Below are 18766 nucleotides of genomic sequence, written 5' to 3'. Positions count from 1 at the left end.
AAGTGGGAGATTTCCACAATAACCTCATTATTCTCAGATTGGTTTTGGTGTCATTTGGATGACTAATCTGAACAGAACTGTGATATTAACATTAATATCACAGTTCTGTTCAGATTAGTCATCCAAATGACTAATCTGAACAGAACTGTGATATTAACATCAATGAAGAGACATGCAATACATTCTTCTCATTTTTTGCAGCTATATTTAATAAGGTGAATGTCATGTCCTGTTCGTATTTTAGTTAACAAAATAAATAATAATAATAATTTAAAAATAGCAAAAATATACTCAGTAATAAAATGCATAAGAAGCTATAAACAAAGCTATGTGTAACCATCTTAATGGATCTTTTTTTAATTAATTCTTTATATTATTTTTTACATTTATGTTACTGCCTTTTTATGTTTTTGCATAACTTCATATGTGCTTCATATCACATGATGTACACCATGCTCAACTACTTCTTATTATGACTGCCTCTTATAAGTGATTCATGAGTCATTATCATATTAGCACAATTTCTACTGTGTTCTTAGTTATTCGTTTGCTAGTTGTTCAAATAGCATGACACTAATAATGCTTTAAAATCAATTCAGACTAAATGGTGATTATTTAACTATAAGCAAAGACATACTTTTCTATTAGGTTATGATTAAAAAAGTAATTGTAGAGAGAGAGAAAGACAGAGAGAGAGAGAGAGAGAGAGAGAGAGAGAGAGAGAGAGAGAGAGAGAGTGAGAGAGAGAGAATTTTTTTTAATATTACTCATTACACACTTAAACTATATCACGCATACACACATGCTGTAAAAAAAAAAGGTAGCACGAACAAAAAGGGCAGGCCAGCAAACAGGAAATTATGTCAGTCACCATAGTTACTATACCACACTAAGGAAGTTCTGTATTTCACTGATCATTTGCTCAATAGAAACGTGGTCCAGGCAGAGCCAGCCAAGCCAACACCCATCACTGCAATGCCGACAGAAATAACACACACACACTGACCATTTGTCAGGGCACAAAGTTTTGGTGAGTACACTTCAATTCTTACTGTAATATTAGTGCTGTTCATGTCATATCCTATTATTATTATTATTAGTAGTAGTATTATTATAATTATTACTATTTTATTATTATTATTACATTATACAACAACCACAACAGTAATACTACTACTACTACTACTAATAATAAAACTATATAATAATAATAATAATAATAATAATAATAATAATAATAATAATAATAATAATAATAATAATAGCGATAGCAGTTTAACACAAGAAATGTAATTGTTATTAAATTAAAATTAACATTTTCTTTCAACAATACTAACTCTTAATACATTTTATTTTTAATATTTCGCTGATCCAGCATTCTATCAAAGAACAAAATTTTGTTACAGAAAACTAAAATGTTACATTTACAGAATGTTCTTTGTAAAAAATTTTTTTTACATGTTCACAGGTTCAGTCTATATTCTGGAAGTATTCTAGACATAAGCAAATGCATATACTGTACCATTCAGCCTCATAAGATTTTCTTGTATTCCAACATCTGTTATTCAATTTTAATAGCAATCTTAGATTTACCGGAGATTTTGCTAGTCATGCAGGCAGACAGGAAACACATTTCACTTAACCTCAAGCATACCAGCATATGCACATGGTTGTATTGGGACCACCACTCGTATGAATCAGTGCTGAGTGATGCGGAACTGCTATTGTGCTGTAGACTTCCTCCAAACTTTGCACCGTCTGTAGAAAAACAAACAAACAAAAAAAAAGCCTACCATCCAAATTCAGTAATTTAGCTTCCTTTTACCATGGATGAAAGTTGACTGCATGTTTAACAATGTTATGATTGCGTCCCCAGATCTGGTTCCACAAGCAGACTGTATGACAATGATGGCAACTCCAAACAACAGCAGCATGGCTACCTCTGTTGTTACCAACTGCACCAACTTATACGATCATCGTGTTTGGGCGCATGTACTCCTACCAGTGATTTACACTTTCATATTCATTGTGGGATTGTTCGGTAATGTTTTGGCACTGCATGTCATCTGGCCCAATATGAAGAAGATCAACTCCACTACGGTTTACTCTGCAAACTTGGTAGTATCTGACATCCTTTTCGCGCTTGCACTTCCTCTGCGAGTGGCTTACTATGCCATGGGATTCCACTGGCCATTGGGTGAGGGCTTGTGTAAGGCCACAGCTCTGCTGTTCTACATAAATATGTATGCTGGAGTAAACTTCATGACCTGCTTGAGTGTGGACCGCTTCATTGCTGTGGTGCTCCCGTTGCGCTTCAGCTGCTTCCGTAAAATTCACAATGTGCGCTACATCTGCGTCGGTGTGTGGATACTGGTGCTGGCCCAAACACTCCCACTTCTCTCCATGCCAATGAGCCATGTGGAGCATGACGGCTACATCACATGCATGGAATACCCCAACTTCGAGCAAGTTGATAGCTTGCCCTATATGCTGATCGGAGCCGTGTTCCTGGGCTATGGCATTCCTTTGGTAACCATCTTGCTCTGCTACTCTGCTCTGTGCTGCAAACTTCGCGAACTGGCCAGGACAAACCAGTTAACTGAAAAGTCGGGCCTTAGCCGTAAGGCCACTGGTGTGATCTGTTGTGTCATCCTGGTGTTTGTGGTTTGCTACAGTCCCTATCACATAGACCTGCTCCAGTACATGATCCGAAAACTTCAGTACCATCCAGACTGTGATGAACTACATGCCTTTCAGATCTCACTGCATGTCACTGTCAGTTTTATGAACCTCAACTCCTGCCTGGACCCTTTCATCTACTTCTTTGCCTGTAAGGGCTACAAGAAGAAGGTGCTGAAGCTTCTTAAGAGGCACGTGAGCATATCATTATCCAGTATGGTTCGGACATCGCCAGAGGAATATTCCAGGGACATTGACAAAATCAACATGAGCAGTAGGGTCTATCAGAAGGAAAGGAGCAGCATGATAGTGAGTGACTGAGAAACACAAACCATTTGGACTAACTTCAAAAAGAACAGAACAAAACATGATGGCATGTCTGAAACCATCAAGCAAGTCATATCAAATTTAACAGCTCAATGTGGTAAATAGTTTGTGATAAATGTGTAAATATTTTATACTTGTCAGCATGGTGTGTCCTTTGTAATTAGTTGGGTTTCTATAATTAGCTATAAGTTTCATTAAAGTGTTTCAAGACAAATTCATTTCGAACAATTTTACTATAAAAGGTTGCACTTTAGCAAAAAGCCACTCTATAATGTTTGAATCATCTCCAAACTAAGAGCGCCACCTTCTGGCAGGTATATGCAATAGTTTCGGTTGATTGAGAAATGAATATGCTGGAGTGGGTGGAGTAGTGGCACAAGCTGGTATCTTACCACCTCACAGCTGCAGGGTCCAGGATAAAGTGTCTGCTAAATATGAATGAGGAATGAAAGACTCGGACTCCAACTATATAACATGTGAAAGAATATGAAAGCAGTATTACCAGGATTAGAAACTTTTCTCTCTTTTTGTTTGAAAATGTAAGAGGAGAGGTGAAACTATTTTCTGACATATTTCAGGGAAAAAAAGGCCACATATTCAGATTGAGACTGCATAATTACTTTCCTGGTGAAATGAAACCAGGCTACATTATGAAGGTACATTATGAACCTGTAGACATAGTGCATGTGAAGGGAAGTGCCTCCAGGGGGCAATATAACACATCTTACCACAGCAAAGTTGCAGTGTCAGAAATGCAAAGTGTACAATCAGTGTAGATAATCAAAACTCGTTTTCTAGTTGTACTTTTGTAACTGGGTTTACCTTAAAATAAGCATTCGTTATAGTCAGTTAATTCAGTCAGGGGAATCTTCTATTGAAATAAAAAGTTGAATATGAACTTATCTGTGATTAGCAAAGCTTCTCAGCATGAAAATGTAGCATCTGATCCAGCTACTTATATATAATACTGAGAGACATTAAACTACTTCCAGTTAGAGGAAGTGAAAGTTACGGTATTTCCCGTGCTGAGAAAACGCTTCTCAGTTCAACATAGGCGGAGGAGTTTTAACTGCTTTCAGTTATTTTGTTATATGCCAGGAAAGGCAAGCAGATAGAGAGAGAGAGAGAGAGAGAGAGAGAGAGAGAGAGAGAGAGAGAGAGAGAGAGAGTGACTGTGTGTGTGTGTGTGTGTGTGTGTGTGTGTGTGTGTGTGTGTGTGTGTGTGTGTGTGTGTGTGTGTGTGTGAGAGAGAGAGAGAGAGAGAGAGAGAGAGAGAGAGAGAGAGAGAAGGAGAGAGAGAGAGAGAGAGAGAGAGAAGGAGAGAGGGAGTGTGTGTGTGTGTGTGTGTGTGAGAGAGAGAGAGAGAGAGAGAGAGAGAGAGATTGAGTGAGTAAATGTGTGTGGAGAGAGAGAGAGAGAGAGAGAGAGAGAGTGTGAGTGAGTGAGTGAGTGAGTGAGAGAGAGAGAGAGAGAGAGAGAGAGAGAGAGAGATGCTGTATTTGATTTAACATAACATGCTTGCCATGTTAGTTCCTTAGCACAGATTATTGTTGTGAGAGAATGGTGAATAATTATACATTTTTATTTTATTTTTAAAAAAATCTAAAATATAATCTAATATAACTGATATTAAACTAATAATACCAATAATGATTTTTGTATACAACATATAAATGTTACACAATATATAACCATATAATTTTTTTAAATATATAATAAACTATCATTTACCTATATGTACAATTTGGCAAAACAAGCTCTTGGTTTATGTTAAAATTGTTAATAAGATTCTATCTGTGTTTTTATTATAAAATATGATAAAGTCAGATACAATTCTGTAAGCTTTTCATGTTTTGGTGTAAAACCCATATGCATACAGTATATATTTACCATACTAATACAGGAAAAGTTTCTCCAATCTGCAGCTGTCCACTTTCAGAGAGCATGTGCCTATTGTTGCTTCAGCTTCCTGTTCTTTACAGAAAGGACTGAAATCTGATGTGGTTCTCTGCTTTGCCAGCCCAGCTGCATCAAGTGCTTCAAAAATCCCAGGAGAGCAACAGATTATGAAATACTCAAACCAGTCCCTATAGCTTTAACAAACATTCTATGGTCAGAGTCACCGAGATCTCAATTATTCCTCATTCTGTTGTTTCACTGGAATATAAGCTGAAGCACTTGACCTGCATGATTTTATGCATTAAGATGTCTGATTAGATAACTGCTTAGTGTACAGTTTTTCCTAATAAATTGAGCAGTTACTGTATATTTTGTTGCTTGTCAATAACTTTTAAAGCAAAAATATCTTGATATAAATTATAGACAACTTAAAAGTTCTCAGTACATAAAAAAATCTATATATATAGCGTGAAAGAATATGAAAGCAGTATTACCAGGATGAAAATGTGTATAAGAATTTATTTAAGTCTTATGGGAGTAGCATAAAAATAGCAGCTAATGGGTTATATTTCAGGACTGTGAGTTTCAGGGAACTTTTGTAGTAGGAAATGAATCACTTAGTATGATTACGACTACCAAAGCTGGTCAATCACTGGCTCCCTTTCACTCTAGAGCTATAAAATCCACATATAAACCGCTGCAGTAAGACTACACCGAAGTTACTGTAATCACTGTTACACTTCATAGCCTTACTGATATTTAACAAACTATTAATGATGAAAATCCAGACCCGATAAATCACTTTCTGTGTGTTAATGTGTCCAGACATCTATACAATGAGATTAAATTCTGAGCTTAATAATTATGTAAAAGACAAAAAAAGATTTGATGATTTCTCAGTGGTGGTCTGGTGTTCCGGGATTTTTTGCCACAACCTTTTGGCAGAAATCCCCTTATGACATAAATAAACAGACAACAGGAAGTACAGGGGGAAGTGTTTTGTAAAAACAGAAAAACAAGGCAGAAACATATAGGTTTTAAACATATACCTGACCTGACCTTTTAGATGTATTTACCTTTGGTTTAAAATTGTGTTGTTTCTAAACAACATGTACACAGCAATGTAATAGAGGCCTATAAATATATGTAAAGGTTTTTTTCATAAGAAAAAGTGTCACTGAAGTTTGTTCATCTATTTTAATGTATATTTGCTTTTACGAGAGAAACTCTTGTCCCTAATGGCTCTGTACACTGTTTATAAAATTTTGCTGTATTCTTGCCATGTATTGTATGGGGAACTAAATATAAAAAGTTTTTGATTTTTTTGAAACATTTGTGACATTCTTATACAGTTAGACAGTGACTTGATGTAAAGTAGTTTAAGGTTTGCTGTACTGTATGTCCAAAATATAAATGATACATCTATATATTAAATACATATATTAATCTTAAATGTAGAACTTAAATGTTTTGTATCAAATGCTAACTAACTCTCCCCTCTCTCAAGGGAAACCACAGTGCTGGTAGGGTTGCCAGATTTATACCATACCCTGCTAGGTTTGGAACGGTTGAGGGTAAAAAAGGTGTCTAATTTACTAATCAGTTTGTGGTTGCCAAACATTTGTTGAAAAGTAAATATTTGGATTTAAATCAACCCAGTTATGAATCGAACATTTGTTATGACAAATTGAACAATTCAGACAGTGAAGTCCTATCTACAATGCACAGAACCATTTATGTTTTCTACAGAAGTCCCACAAAGGCCATGAATTGTTTTTCTTGTGACCTTAAAATAACAAGGAATGTTTTTGCAAGATCACAATGTACTGTATATTACACATGATGTTGAACTGCACAGGCACATATACTCTCTGAGTACTATATTAGGAACTCTCTACTAAGCCTGGGCCTCCCTTTGCACTCAGAAAAGCTTCAATTATTCATGGCATGGATTCCAGCAGATGCTGGAAACAATGCTTTGAGATTCTGGTCGAAGTTGACATGATTACATTACGCAGTTCTTGTAGATTTCTCTCTCATTCTACCACATCCATTAGACAACTCTGAACTCATTGACATGTTCATGAAACAAATTTGACTTTTACTTTGTAACATGGCACATTATCGTGCTGGAAGTAACCATCAAAAGATAGTAAATTGTGGCCATGAAGGGATGCACATCATCAGCAAAACTACTCAAAAAGTCTGTAATCATTGCTTGATATTAATGGCCTTAAAGTGTGCCAAGAAACATTCCTCACACCATTGCACCACCTCAACCAGCTTGGAATGCTGACATGAGGCAGGTTTTTTCTATGTATTCATTTTTTCTTTATTGTATCATTGTAAACTCTAGAGCAGGGGTGTCAAACTCAGTGTAATTATATTTGGCCCGCGAGATCATATCAAATGTGCATTACAGCTGGCTAGCCGCATGCTCCGCTAATACTACAAATCCCAGAATGCCTTGCCACTGTATTGACGTGTAGTCACTACAAGCACCCCTCATTCTCTGTTGACAGTCGTTAACAACCATGTTACAGTCACATCGGGCAAGTTAATTCCACCATCCACAAAAATGGCCAAACGAACGATGTACAATAGCAGCTTGCAAGACAGGTGGGAGGCAGATTATAAAGGACAGACCTGTTTGTCTTGTGTGCCAACGGAGCTAACGTGTCTGTAACAAAAGAATATAACATAAGAAGACACTATGAAACGAAACATTATGAGAAGTATAAGGACCTGGACGTAAAGCATAAGCTCCAGAAGGCAGAGGAGATGAAAATGTGAACATAGTCTGGTTTCCCCGCAGACTATGTTCATAAAAGCAAATTCAAAAATTGAAGCTGCTGTAAAGTCTAGCGTTATTGTGGCCACAGAGACAACAGAATCTGCCCTTTAATGAGGGAGAGTTTGTCAAAAAGTGTATGGTCAGAGTTTGCGACATGAACACCACTGATGTATCGTTTATTTCAAATTTAATTTCTTATGTGTTTGTATGTAATACCAATCTCTGGTTGTTCCAAATCCTGTGTTTAAGCAAATCTAAAGTTTGTTTCCATACGAAAAAGGTTGAACATTACATATCAGTTGCAGTTAATTTTTCAATAAATATTCAGTTTCCCCGTGACTTTATCTCAGTTTTAGATTTTGTCCAACTGTGAATTTGAGTTTGACACCCCTGCTCTAGAGTCTACAATGGAGTATGTTTGAAATCACATATTTCCAGGGTATGGTATAGCTTCTGAATGACATACATCCATCCATGTGCACATTTTAATCAAATAAATTCAATAATTTTTTTAAGTGTAGGTTTATAGAAAAATCTAATTTCAGCATTTACTGGTTGTACTGATAACAGAGTTAAAACGATCCTTTTAAAATGATGGACATTTGGAAATTGTACAGTATTAACAAACATACAACTACAGTAGGTAGCTAGATATTTTACATTGCACATCCTTAGGCTGGTATCTGTATAATAAACTAATAATGAATTTCGTTCTCTGGAATATTCCAGTTTGGCAGAAAGATTTAATTTAGTTGATTTGTTGCTAATTTTCTAATAGAAACACTGAAGTTAACAAGCTCCTCACCAAATGTTTTGCTTTTGCTGTTTAACCCAAATAAATTTGCTTTATTGATTGTTCTGCTTCCCTGAATGTTACACTGAAATATTTGGGAATGGCATGGACTGCGGGACAGTCCCCTGCAGAAAAAAACAACAGAGGGATTTGTATATTGTTTATGTTCCAATGTGCTTCTTAGTACATTTTTATCTGCACATGCGTTTGCCCCACCCGATCCTTTCCCCTTTCCTGCCTCTGCACACCTAAGCTCATATTCATGACAGTTCTTTTTGCTCCAATGACGTAATTCTACAAATAATTTTATGGGCGTTTACCCTTAAAATGAAAAAGAACATTTTTAGTTCTAGTAATAGTAATAATAGAAATTCTAGTAATAATAAAAGTTATTTATAAAGCATCTTAACCCTCAAAACAGCTCATACTCAAACAGGGTTAAAGTAGGGGGGGAGGACCTTTAAGAGGTTTAAGAGTTTTTTAACAGAGGAGAAAATGGCTGAAAGGAGAAGAAGGAGAAGAAATTTATAAAATATTTAATGATGATGTTGAGCTAATGAGATATTACATATAAGATTGTGTAGGGATTATTTTTGTGATCAATCAAGTTAAAGATAATTTAACTTAAAATGCCATACATTTATTTATTTATTTATTTATTTATTTATTTATTTATTTATTTATTTATTTATTTATATGTATGTATGTATGTATGTATGTATGTATAGAGCACTTGATAGCCACCTTGCTGGAATTCTAACCACTCCCAGTTCACGGAGAATACTTACGGTATTACGAACATTTAAACCATGCTCATGCCCCGGTACTCTGTGAAGTATTGTCAAACCTTTCTGCGTACCAAGCTCGTTGTTTATGCTCTCATCTAACTTTACAGTGTATACCCTGTTTCTGTGTTTTTGGATTTTGCACGTTTTCTTTGTTTTACCCTTGTCGGATTGTTTGCATTGCTGACTGATTTTTTTTGTTGCCAAAATCTTTGACTGCCTTGTGATTTACCCTCTTTGCTACCGTTTTTTAGATTGTCTGCCTGTTCTTTATTAAAGTATTTTGCTTTATGGATCCTACTCGGCAATCATTACAGGATACTTTTCCAATTGAAGTGTATCCAGTAGATCCCACTCACGCATTGGTGATTGATCCTGTACGCATGGCATTACCAGATAAATTAGAACAGTTAGAATGACCCAGAGCACGAACAGCCACTGCCGGATCTTAGAACACTGGAATGCATGCAGTTTGGACACACCCAGGTCCACCTGGTGGAACACCAACGCCATCACCAACAATAGCTATGCTTCTGCAACTGTGAAGCAGAGAAGCCTGCTGCTCGTTCATCCAAGACATGGCTTCCTGTTTGTTCCTCGAGCCTACAGAGACAAATTATGATGTGGGGAACTCCTTTCAATAAAGAAGGCACTTAGCAAGTAGAGACACTGGCTAGATGGGGCACACCACCCATTTCAGGTAATAGCAGATCATAAAAACTTTGAATACATAAAGAGTGCTAAGACACTTAACCCTAAGCAGGCATGGTTGGCCCTGTTCTTTACTTGTTTCCATTTCACGGTTTCCTACTGACCAGGGACAAAAAACAGAATAGCTGATGCACTCTCTCGTTGCCATAACTCGGTGAACCCTGAGGAGAAACCTGAGCCAATCCTCCCACCGGCCATTATCATCTCACCCATACGGTGGGACTTGATAGAAGAAATTTGCTACGCACAACAGGAAGAAACACCAACCCCCAAATTCCCTCCAGTTCTACAGTATGTCTTGGAAGAGTCTTGGAACCCTTCCTTGTGCCACACTGCCCTTGGACATTCTCTAAGGCCTGAAAACTAATCCCTCTGTAAGGTCTATCAATGGCCCTTTTAAAACACGTGTTCCAGTGTTATTGCATCTTGAGGACATCGACTCTGATGGGGGTGTCCAATTCAATTCTGCAAGAAATTGGGAATAAACGTTAGCCTCACGTCCATTTATCATCTCCAGTCTAACAGGCAAGAGGAAAGGTTAAACCAAGAGCTGGGCCAATACTTACGAACATACTGCAGTCAGTAACAGATATGGAGAGAGTTTCTACATACCATATGGGGAGTATACGCAAAACTTTCTCACCCGAGCCTCCACCAGCCTCACACCTTTCCAGTGCATTCTAGGCTATCACCCAGACCTATTTCTATGGTCTGTGGAGCCACAGGACGTCGCAGTGGTAGTAGACGTCTGGTTCCACTGGAGCAACGAGGTCCGATTAGAGCACCGACACCTACCTCCAGAGTGCGAATCATCGATAACGTACGAGATGCTCCCTCCTGCCGTATCAGCCAGTATAAATGGTATGGCTATCCACGAGGGACCTTTACCTAAAACTGCCCTGCCATAAGCTTCACCTTCAAGATATTTCGGACATTTAAAGTGCTCAAGCAAATTAACCAGGTAACTGACCGCCTAGAGCTCCCAGACAATTATTGTATCTCTCTTCCTTACACGCCTCACTCCTCAAACTTTATCACTCTAGTACAGTACCTCCACTGAGCATGACTATTTGCAGCCCACACCACCACTAGAAATTGATGGCACTCAATTGAGTGCGATCAATTGACTCTCACTAGAGACTCTCACTTGAGAGGGGACGACTTCGATATTTAATAGCCTGGGATGGATACGATTGGAAGAAGAATCCTGGGTCAATGCACATGACATCTCGGACCTTACACTTACCAGGGAATTCCACCAGTCCCACACCAACCGCCCTGCACCCAGACCCAGAGCCCATCACAGGAAAAGAACACCAGGAGGTGTTCCTTGAGGAGGGGTTCTATAACACCAGCACAAGCTAGTGAGGGAAGCTAGACACCAGAGGGAAGCCTCGCTGGAATTCTAACTGCTTTGTGGCGATTTACTGACTGATTCATTGTTACCAGCTATTTGCCTGCATTGTGATTTACTCTCTTTGCTACCTTTTTTGGATTGTCTGCCTGTTCTTTATTAAAGTATTTTTGTTATACTGCATATGGATATATATAAATAATGTGTCATACCTACAGTAGTACCACCTCCTCGCTAAGATTGTTCCTAAATCACTAAGCTAAATTTGGAGCTCTCTGAGATCAGGTTTAGAATCTTTATGAATACTTGTGTTTGTGTTTTTGTAGTTTTGTTTTAACAAATCCCCTTTTGTCACTTTATTTCAGCATTTCTTCCATGCTATCCTTTTCTGACAGGGAACTAATGCATATATAAAAGGTCTTAGACATAATAGGCTGAGACAGACACATAAATTATTCTGCCGTCTTAGAAGTACTGTAGTAGATGCAGGTCGATTTATTAGATTTAATAATATTTAATTGAAATAATCATCACTGACAACAAAAATAGTGTGTGCTGTGTGCAGTACTAATCTAACTGTCAAGTTAGGGATAGTTGATGTGATGTAACTTTATCAGTTTGTGCTGTATACAGTACTCTACGTTTAAGTCTTTTCACATGACCGTGCATGTGGCGTGTGGAGGACATTTCTTACAATCTGTCTATAATTATCAGAGTAAGTTTGTGGAAGGAGACAAAAGAGGATGAAAATTTTGTTAAAAGATAATGGTTTGTATTGCATAATTAGACCAGGAAGGGAAACTACGCATGCTTTCATTTCTTCAAACTGCTCATGTTGAAGTGTTTCAGATTTAAAACTAATTTCCCCATTTAGTTGTCATTTACAGGTACCAGTTCTGCTATCTTTATGGTTTCATCAAACCAAACTGCCAAAAGCTCTTAACTGTTTCACATGCACTTACATCATTGTCCTCTGTGGGACGAAGCCTTTGGATGTCCACTGAGCCGAGGCCGACTCTAAGAATCCTGAGACATCTCCAGTTAGACTCTGTGATACTAAGGAGCTCTGAAGTCCATGATCCTTACACCAATACTAAATTTGTTTGACTGTATATTACAATCACACCCCCAATGTCACCCATATGAGGATGGGTCCCCCTTGAGTCCGGTTCCTCTCAAGGTTTCTTCCTTTACCAATTCAAGGGAGTTTTTCCTTGCCACTGCTGCCTGAGTCACCTCAGACTTGCTCATAGGGGGATAAATACATACAGATTGTGAACTATATATATATAATATAATATTATATAATATATAATAACAATATAATCTTGAATTTTTATTCTGTTAATTCTTTTTCTTTTATTATTCGTTATTTCTTTTATTATTCCTTATGTTTACCTTCTGCTCTATGTTTATGTTCTGTAAAGCTGCTTTGAGACAGTGTCTATTGTAAAAAGCGCTATACAAATAAACTTGAATTGAATTGAATCTGTCTATGTAGTTCATGAAAGAGATTGTGCTGTGAAGGGAAATGAAGTGACAGAGAGCAAGCAAGTAATGAGTGAGTGGTTACACCTAGGTGCACAATATCCTATACACTTTTGAACTTACAATTGTATAAGCATTCACAATTGTGTAGCATTCACCTACCTCTGGTAATATAAAAAAACCCTACAACACAAACTGATCAATACGATGATGTGTGTATTTATCAGTGGATTAGATTTATAAAGTATTTTATATTGGCACAAACATGCTGCTGAAGCATATAGTGTTGGAAGTAATAAAAACATTTTGTGCTTCTCAGTAAGTAGGTTATTAAATAAAATATCTGACAGACAGGAATTTGAAATCACTAATGGATTTAAACTACATTTACATTTACATTTACAGCTTTTGGCAGACACCCTTATCCAGAGCGACGTACATAAGTGCTTAAATCTCTAACATTGAATACATTAATGCTGGTTCACTAGGTTAAATATTTAAGTTACAATGAACAAATGTTTTAAACTCATGGTATCTTAAGTATGTAAACTACAGTCATATGCAAAAGTTTAGGAACCCCTGACAATTACCCTTTCTCGTGATTGGATGCACCTGGCTATGAAGTTCAAGGCTTATTGAGCTCACCAAACCAATTGTGTGTTCCAATTAATCAGTGCTAAGTAGTTACAGGTATTCAAATCAACAAAATGTCAAGGGTGCCCAAATTTATGCACCTGTCTAATTTTGTTTTGATGCATATTGCATATTTTCTGTTAATCCAATAAACCTCATTTCACTACTGAAATATGACTGTGTCCTTCAGTTATTTGGTAGATCAAAATTAAATTGCTGATTCAAACAGCCAAATATTTATAAATTAAAATCATGGATATTGTCAGGGGTTCCTAAACTTTTGCATACTACTGTATGCTTCATGAAGCAGGGAAGCTTTCCAGCTGTGCCAAAAAAATGGGCTGTTCCTTGCAGCTTAAACGTGCCCACTTGAGGACTCTAAAAAAAACATGGCAGTATTCCATGTGTAACATGTAAACATCCATTAAAAAAGAGAAAGGAATTCAAGAAATCTGCTTTGTGCTGTTACCTAAGCATGAATTTGAAATAATATTGGTCTCATATTGCTATTAGATGCAAAGTGTTGTAAGTTCTGTAATAGATTATTGATATATATTCAAATCTACAAAAGTCATTTGGCACATGTGAAAAGTATTTCATTAAACGATAACGAATTGAACTTTGAGATGGAATGAGTTTGTAGATGGTTGGAGTATAGATAGTCAGAGTATAGATTAGCAGAAAACAACGTGCTAAATTTGGACTCTTCTCAAAAAAACAAAACAAAAAAAAACAAAAAAACAATGGTGACAGAATCACAGGAAAACAACACAAGCATCACTGCAGAGCTTCACCGGAACACCCACTTCCTACCCTAGACATGTTTTTTAAGGTCAGCTACCAAGCTACCAAGAAGAAAACCTAGTAGAAAATAAAGTTTTAGGAGGTCCAGAGGCAGGATCCCACACTCTCACTGGATCCACCTGGGTTCAAATAATGGACAGGAAACCAAGCCTGTTACTGAGGCGTTAACTTTTATTACTGGTCCCAATCCCAGATGAAATGGGTGAGTTGGGTCAGGAAGGACATACTGTGTAAACCTTGTGCCAAACTCAAATATGTGCATTGAATAATCTGCTGTGATGACTCTAAATTGGGGCAGCTGAAGGACAAATACAACAGTATAGAATGTATAGTATAGAATGACTATTTGATACTTTAAAGTGCATCATCGTGTTGTAGTGGCCAATGTTATTTCCTCACAGCTCCAGGGTCCCAGGTTTGAGGCTGAGCTTGATGTTTCGTGTGTTAATATGGGTTTCATCTTAATTGTCTGGTTCCTTCTACCTACAAAATCAAGCAGATAGGCAGATTATGTTTATATGATTCTAGTTTATGTTATAGATTATTATTATAATGACAGGGACATACAGTACTATATTGACTGGGAATGTGTATAATTAAGACTTATAATTAATAATAAGTATATATATATATATATATATATATATATATATATATATATATATATATATATATATATATATATAATTAATAAAATAAATAAGACTTATAATATCTTATAATGAAGATAATCTGAGCTCGTGGAATTGTGTCCAAGAAGTATTAATCAAATCCTTAAAAATTATGCCCTTAAAATGTGGATTTATTTTATTTTATAATTCCAAGAAACAAACCAGTCAGCAGCAAGTGTTTCAGGGAGTTTAAAACAACCGTAAATTTGTTTTTGAGGCAATATCATGAAAAAGGTTTGCTAAAATGTATTGTATAAATGATTCTGAGTCACCTGTATTCCTTATAGGAATCACATAATTATATTCAGATCCATTTCCTGGATCAACAGTCCGGCATCATGAAAGAAAAAATATAAACGTTGGATTCAGAAAAAAAGAGATTAACACTTGAACACAGACATGAAACTCATAGCACATTTGCTGCACATGACTAGCAAGACAACACTAACACACCAGATCTACACGGTGAAATTCATAATAAGAAACAAGAGCAAACCACGATGAAAGGGCGTGCACTTGCTCCAGCACTAAACACGATACAGGAAATGCCAAACCAAAAGTAAAAAAAGAGCTCATTTAAATGAAGTCATTAGCTACACAACTTCCTGTGAGCTATTCGAGCAAAGCTTGATGTGAAATGGTTTGACACCACATCACAAGTGTTTGTATGAGCCAGATGCAGTTCCCATATGAGCACACGATCATGTAGATCGCTGCGGTATGTACACTTTTGATTATCTACAACAACATTCTGTTATTATTTGTAAGTTTATACCAAGCTGAGATTTTCAACTATTTAAAATGACTGTAGACATGTACCATAGTATGTATACATATTATATTATATTTATTATATTATACATATTACATTATGTTTACATATTTACAGTCTACTCATACAGGGAATTCTAGCTATATGTTTAAAAGTAAAAAAACAGAGGAGAAAAGAGAAATGGAATCGATGACGATGAAGTATAAAAAAAGAGCAGTGATAATGTTAGTGTTACAGTAAAGGCTCCTCTTTGTCAGCCAGAAAGAAGCAATAGTTTCACTTCAACATTTTAAAATAAAATCCTCTTGACAATCTCAAACACTCTTTCTCTTGGAACAATACTTTCCAAGCTTAATTGCACAGAAGGCTTTCTTATTTTGATTAAACTTCATGGTACTGAAATGTAGTAAATATTTCCACCTCTCCATATGAGTAATGATTTCTCCATGGGGGGAAATTTGTATAGTGGGGTCCAAAACACTGAGCCCACTTTGAGAAAATGCTTCTATGTTGTACTCTTTTTTTAAAAAAAAAACTTTTTATTATAAACAATTATATCATTGAAACAAAGCTAATTTCACTAATTCCAGAATTTCTTAGTATCTGGTACATTCCCCTTTCCTCTTTTGTTTTAATGACAGGCATGGACTCCACAGGTTTGTGTAAAATCCATCTGAGATCAAACCCTTCAGAGTGTCATCTCAACCTGTGGACAAGTTAAAACCCAAAGAAAAATATAACCTTCTATATGAACAATTTATAATTTTGCCATCACTAATTTGTCTAAATGTATATAGTGACTGAAAAGTGTGTAATCCCAGATATAGAAGGTGGTAATTTTTATTTTTTTTTTTGACTTAGTTTTTTTTATTTTACTTAAAACTCTAATTCTTCAGTAGTTCATTAGTTTTAAAGGAAAAAAAAAAAACACTGTCAACTTGTGGCCTTTATATATACATCTATATGTGTACATGTGTCATTGCCTGACCTCCCACTGAATAATTACACCATGGAAACATCATATACCATCATACATAATTATAGACCACTCTGTCTGTTTCTTAACGTTTTTATTTTACTGTTCCCTAAGCTGTTTATTGTCATTTCAGGTTATTCATCATGAATCAGAACATATCTTTGGACATCACCTCTGAGGGTGATCTCCCACCAGTATTCAAAACAGTCAGCCTGGTGTTCTACAGCATCATATTCTCTGTAGGCTTGGTGGTCAATCTCACAGCCATCTGGGTCTTTGCTCTAACTACAAAAAGAAGGAGTTCTGTCACCATTTACATGATCAATGTGGCTGTGGTGGACCTCATCTTCATTGTCCTGCTTCCTTTCCGAATGGTCTATTACAGCATAGACTATTGGCCGTTTGGTGATATGTTCTGCAGAATCAATGCAGCATTAACCATACTCTATCCAAGTCTGGCTCTCTGGCTCTTTGCCCTCATTAGTGCTGACCGCTATGTAGCGATAGTTCAGCCACGGCATAGCAAGGAGCTCAAGAATGTACACAAGGCCTTGCTGTCCTGCATCGGAATCTGGGTCATGACCCTCGGTGGTGCGGCGTCACTTCTTTTCTTGGATGGAGATCCGGACGAATTCTCCAACCACACCACCTGCCTGAAGATGCATGACATTGTCTACCTGCGTCGTGACAATTCGGTCCATTTTGCTCGTCTGGCTTTCTTCTTTTTAGTGCCAATGCTTATTATGGTGGGTTGTTATATCATCATCGTGGAAAACCTGATGCACGGGCGCACATCCAAGCTCAAGCCTAACGTGAAGAAGAAATCCATCCGTATTATCATCACACTGATCATGCAGGTGCTGGTGTGCTTTGTTCCCTTCCATGTTTGTTTTGTGCTCCTGCTTTTTGAGAACAGTGACCAGGACTACAGCACCTGGGGTGCGTTTACAACCTTTCTGATGAACATGAGTACAGTGTTGGACATTATACTGTACTACATAGTTTCTAAGCAGTTTCAAGACAGAGTGATAAGTGTCATCCTCTACAGGAACTATTTGAGAAGTGTGAGGAGAAAGAGTCGACACACAGGAAGTGTACGTTCTCTCAGTAACCTTACCAGTGCCATGATTTGATTAACATGACATGGTTTGAGCACATGAGAAAAGTATGTTTCAAATAGATGATGATTGCAAACGCATCTCAAAAAAAGAGGAACATACTCAATCTTGGAGACTTTCAATTTTGTTTGTTGCAATAGTTTAGCACTTTTCTCTTCGTTTAGGGCTCTTTGTATGGTGGGCATGTTGGGTTCTGCAAATGGTGCTTTCCGTTCACTCATGAAAGTAAAACAAAGGTGAACCACCACGACTATGAATTATCACATGCTAGATCATTGCTTGAAAGAATCAAGGAAATCTTTGTACTCCAAAAAAATGCATAATGTACAAAATATACAATCTATATAATGCAAAATGTGTTTACTTTTTCGATTTTTGTTGTCTTCAGGGTTAAATTTGAAAAAAAAACCCAACAACAACAACAACACTTTATTATAATCACTTGTTGAGAAGTGAACAAGGTGATTCATACAGTTTTGTTTAAAAAATTTAAATTAAAATAAAAAAAATATTTTGTTTTCATATATAACCCCAACTGTTTCTTATATTTCTTGATATTAAAAAGCATTTAGATGCGGTTGCACTGCTAATGTTTTCCAAATCCTGCAACCTGCTGCACTACATAAATGAACCATAAAAGAACATGGTCTGATTGTTGGAACTATTTTACAAGGCATATTGATTATGAAGTCTAGACGATCTTCCAGACTCAGGAATAAAGCAGGATGTGGATGACAATGACAAAATACAATACGGATAACTTTAATGCTAACACTATATGCTGTCCCCTCAAATTGAAGCACTTCATTATGGGAAAGAGAGATATAGTACCATCTGTACATGTGATGAAAGAACACGACTCAGTTAAAACATAAGCAGTTAGGATTAGATAAAGAGTGTAGTTATATAAGGTCACCCCTCCTATGGAGTCAAGTATTTTCTTATTGTGTCTAGTATTAATT

At 36.7% G+C, this 18766-nt stretch overlaps 2 protein-coding genes across 2 annotated transcripts; both read left to right on the top strand.

Annotated features, from left to right (window-relative positions):
* Positions 1 to 844: 844 nt before the first annotated feature.
* Positions 845 to 3137, top strand: gpr183a (G protein-coupled receptor 183a). Its single transcript, XM_027166060.2, has 2 exons — positions 845 to 1030; positions 1877 to 3137. Exon 2 carries the CDS (start codon positions 1900 to 1902, stop codon positions 2998 to 3000), a length of 1101 nt encoding a protein of 366 aa, XP_027021861.2. The 5' UTR covers positions 845 to 1030; positions 1877 to 1899; the 3' UTR covers positions 3001 to 3137.
* A 12363-nt stretch (positions 3138 to 15500) lies between these two features.
* Positions 15501 to 18328, top strand: gpr18 (G protein-coupled receptor 18). The gene is made up of 2 exons (XM_027165988.2): positions 15501 to 15656; positions 16820 to 18328. The coding sequence occupies exons 1-2, from the start codon at positions 15628 to 15630 to the stop codon at positions 17817 to 17819; spliced, it is 1029 nt and encodes a 342-aa protein (XP_027021789.1). The 5' UTR covers positions 15501 to 15627; the 3' UTR covers positions 17820 to 18328.
* Positions 18329 to 18766: the final 438 nt, after the last annotated feature.

This window comes from Tachysurus fulvidraco, chromosome 6 (assembly GCF_022655615.1).
Source record: "Tachysurus fulvidraco isolate hzauxx_2018 chromosome 6, HZAU_PFXX_2.0, whole genome shotgun sequence".
Lineage (NCBI taxonomy): Eukaryota > Metazoa > Chordata > Actinopteri > Siluriformes > Bagridae > Tachysurus > Tachysurus fulvidraco.
This window is presented reverse-complemented; position numbering and strand designations above follow the sequence as displayed.

Coding starts and splice junctions, on each gene's coding strand:
- gpr18 (XM_027165988.2), top strand. CDS start 15,628: ATGAGCACACGATCATGTAGATCGCTGCG. Junction 15,657..16,819: donor CGATCATGTAGATCGCTGCG/GTATGTACACTT, acceptor TTGTCATTTCAG/GTTATTCATCATGAATCAGA.
- gpr183a (XM_027166060.2), top strand. CDS start 1,900: ATGACAATGATGGCAACTCCAAACAACAGCAGCATGGCTACCTCTGTT.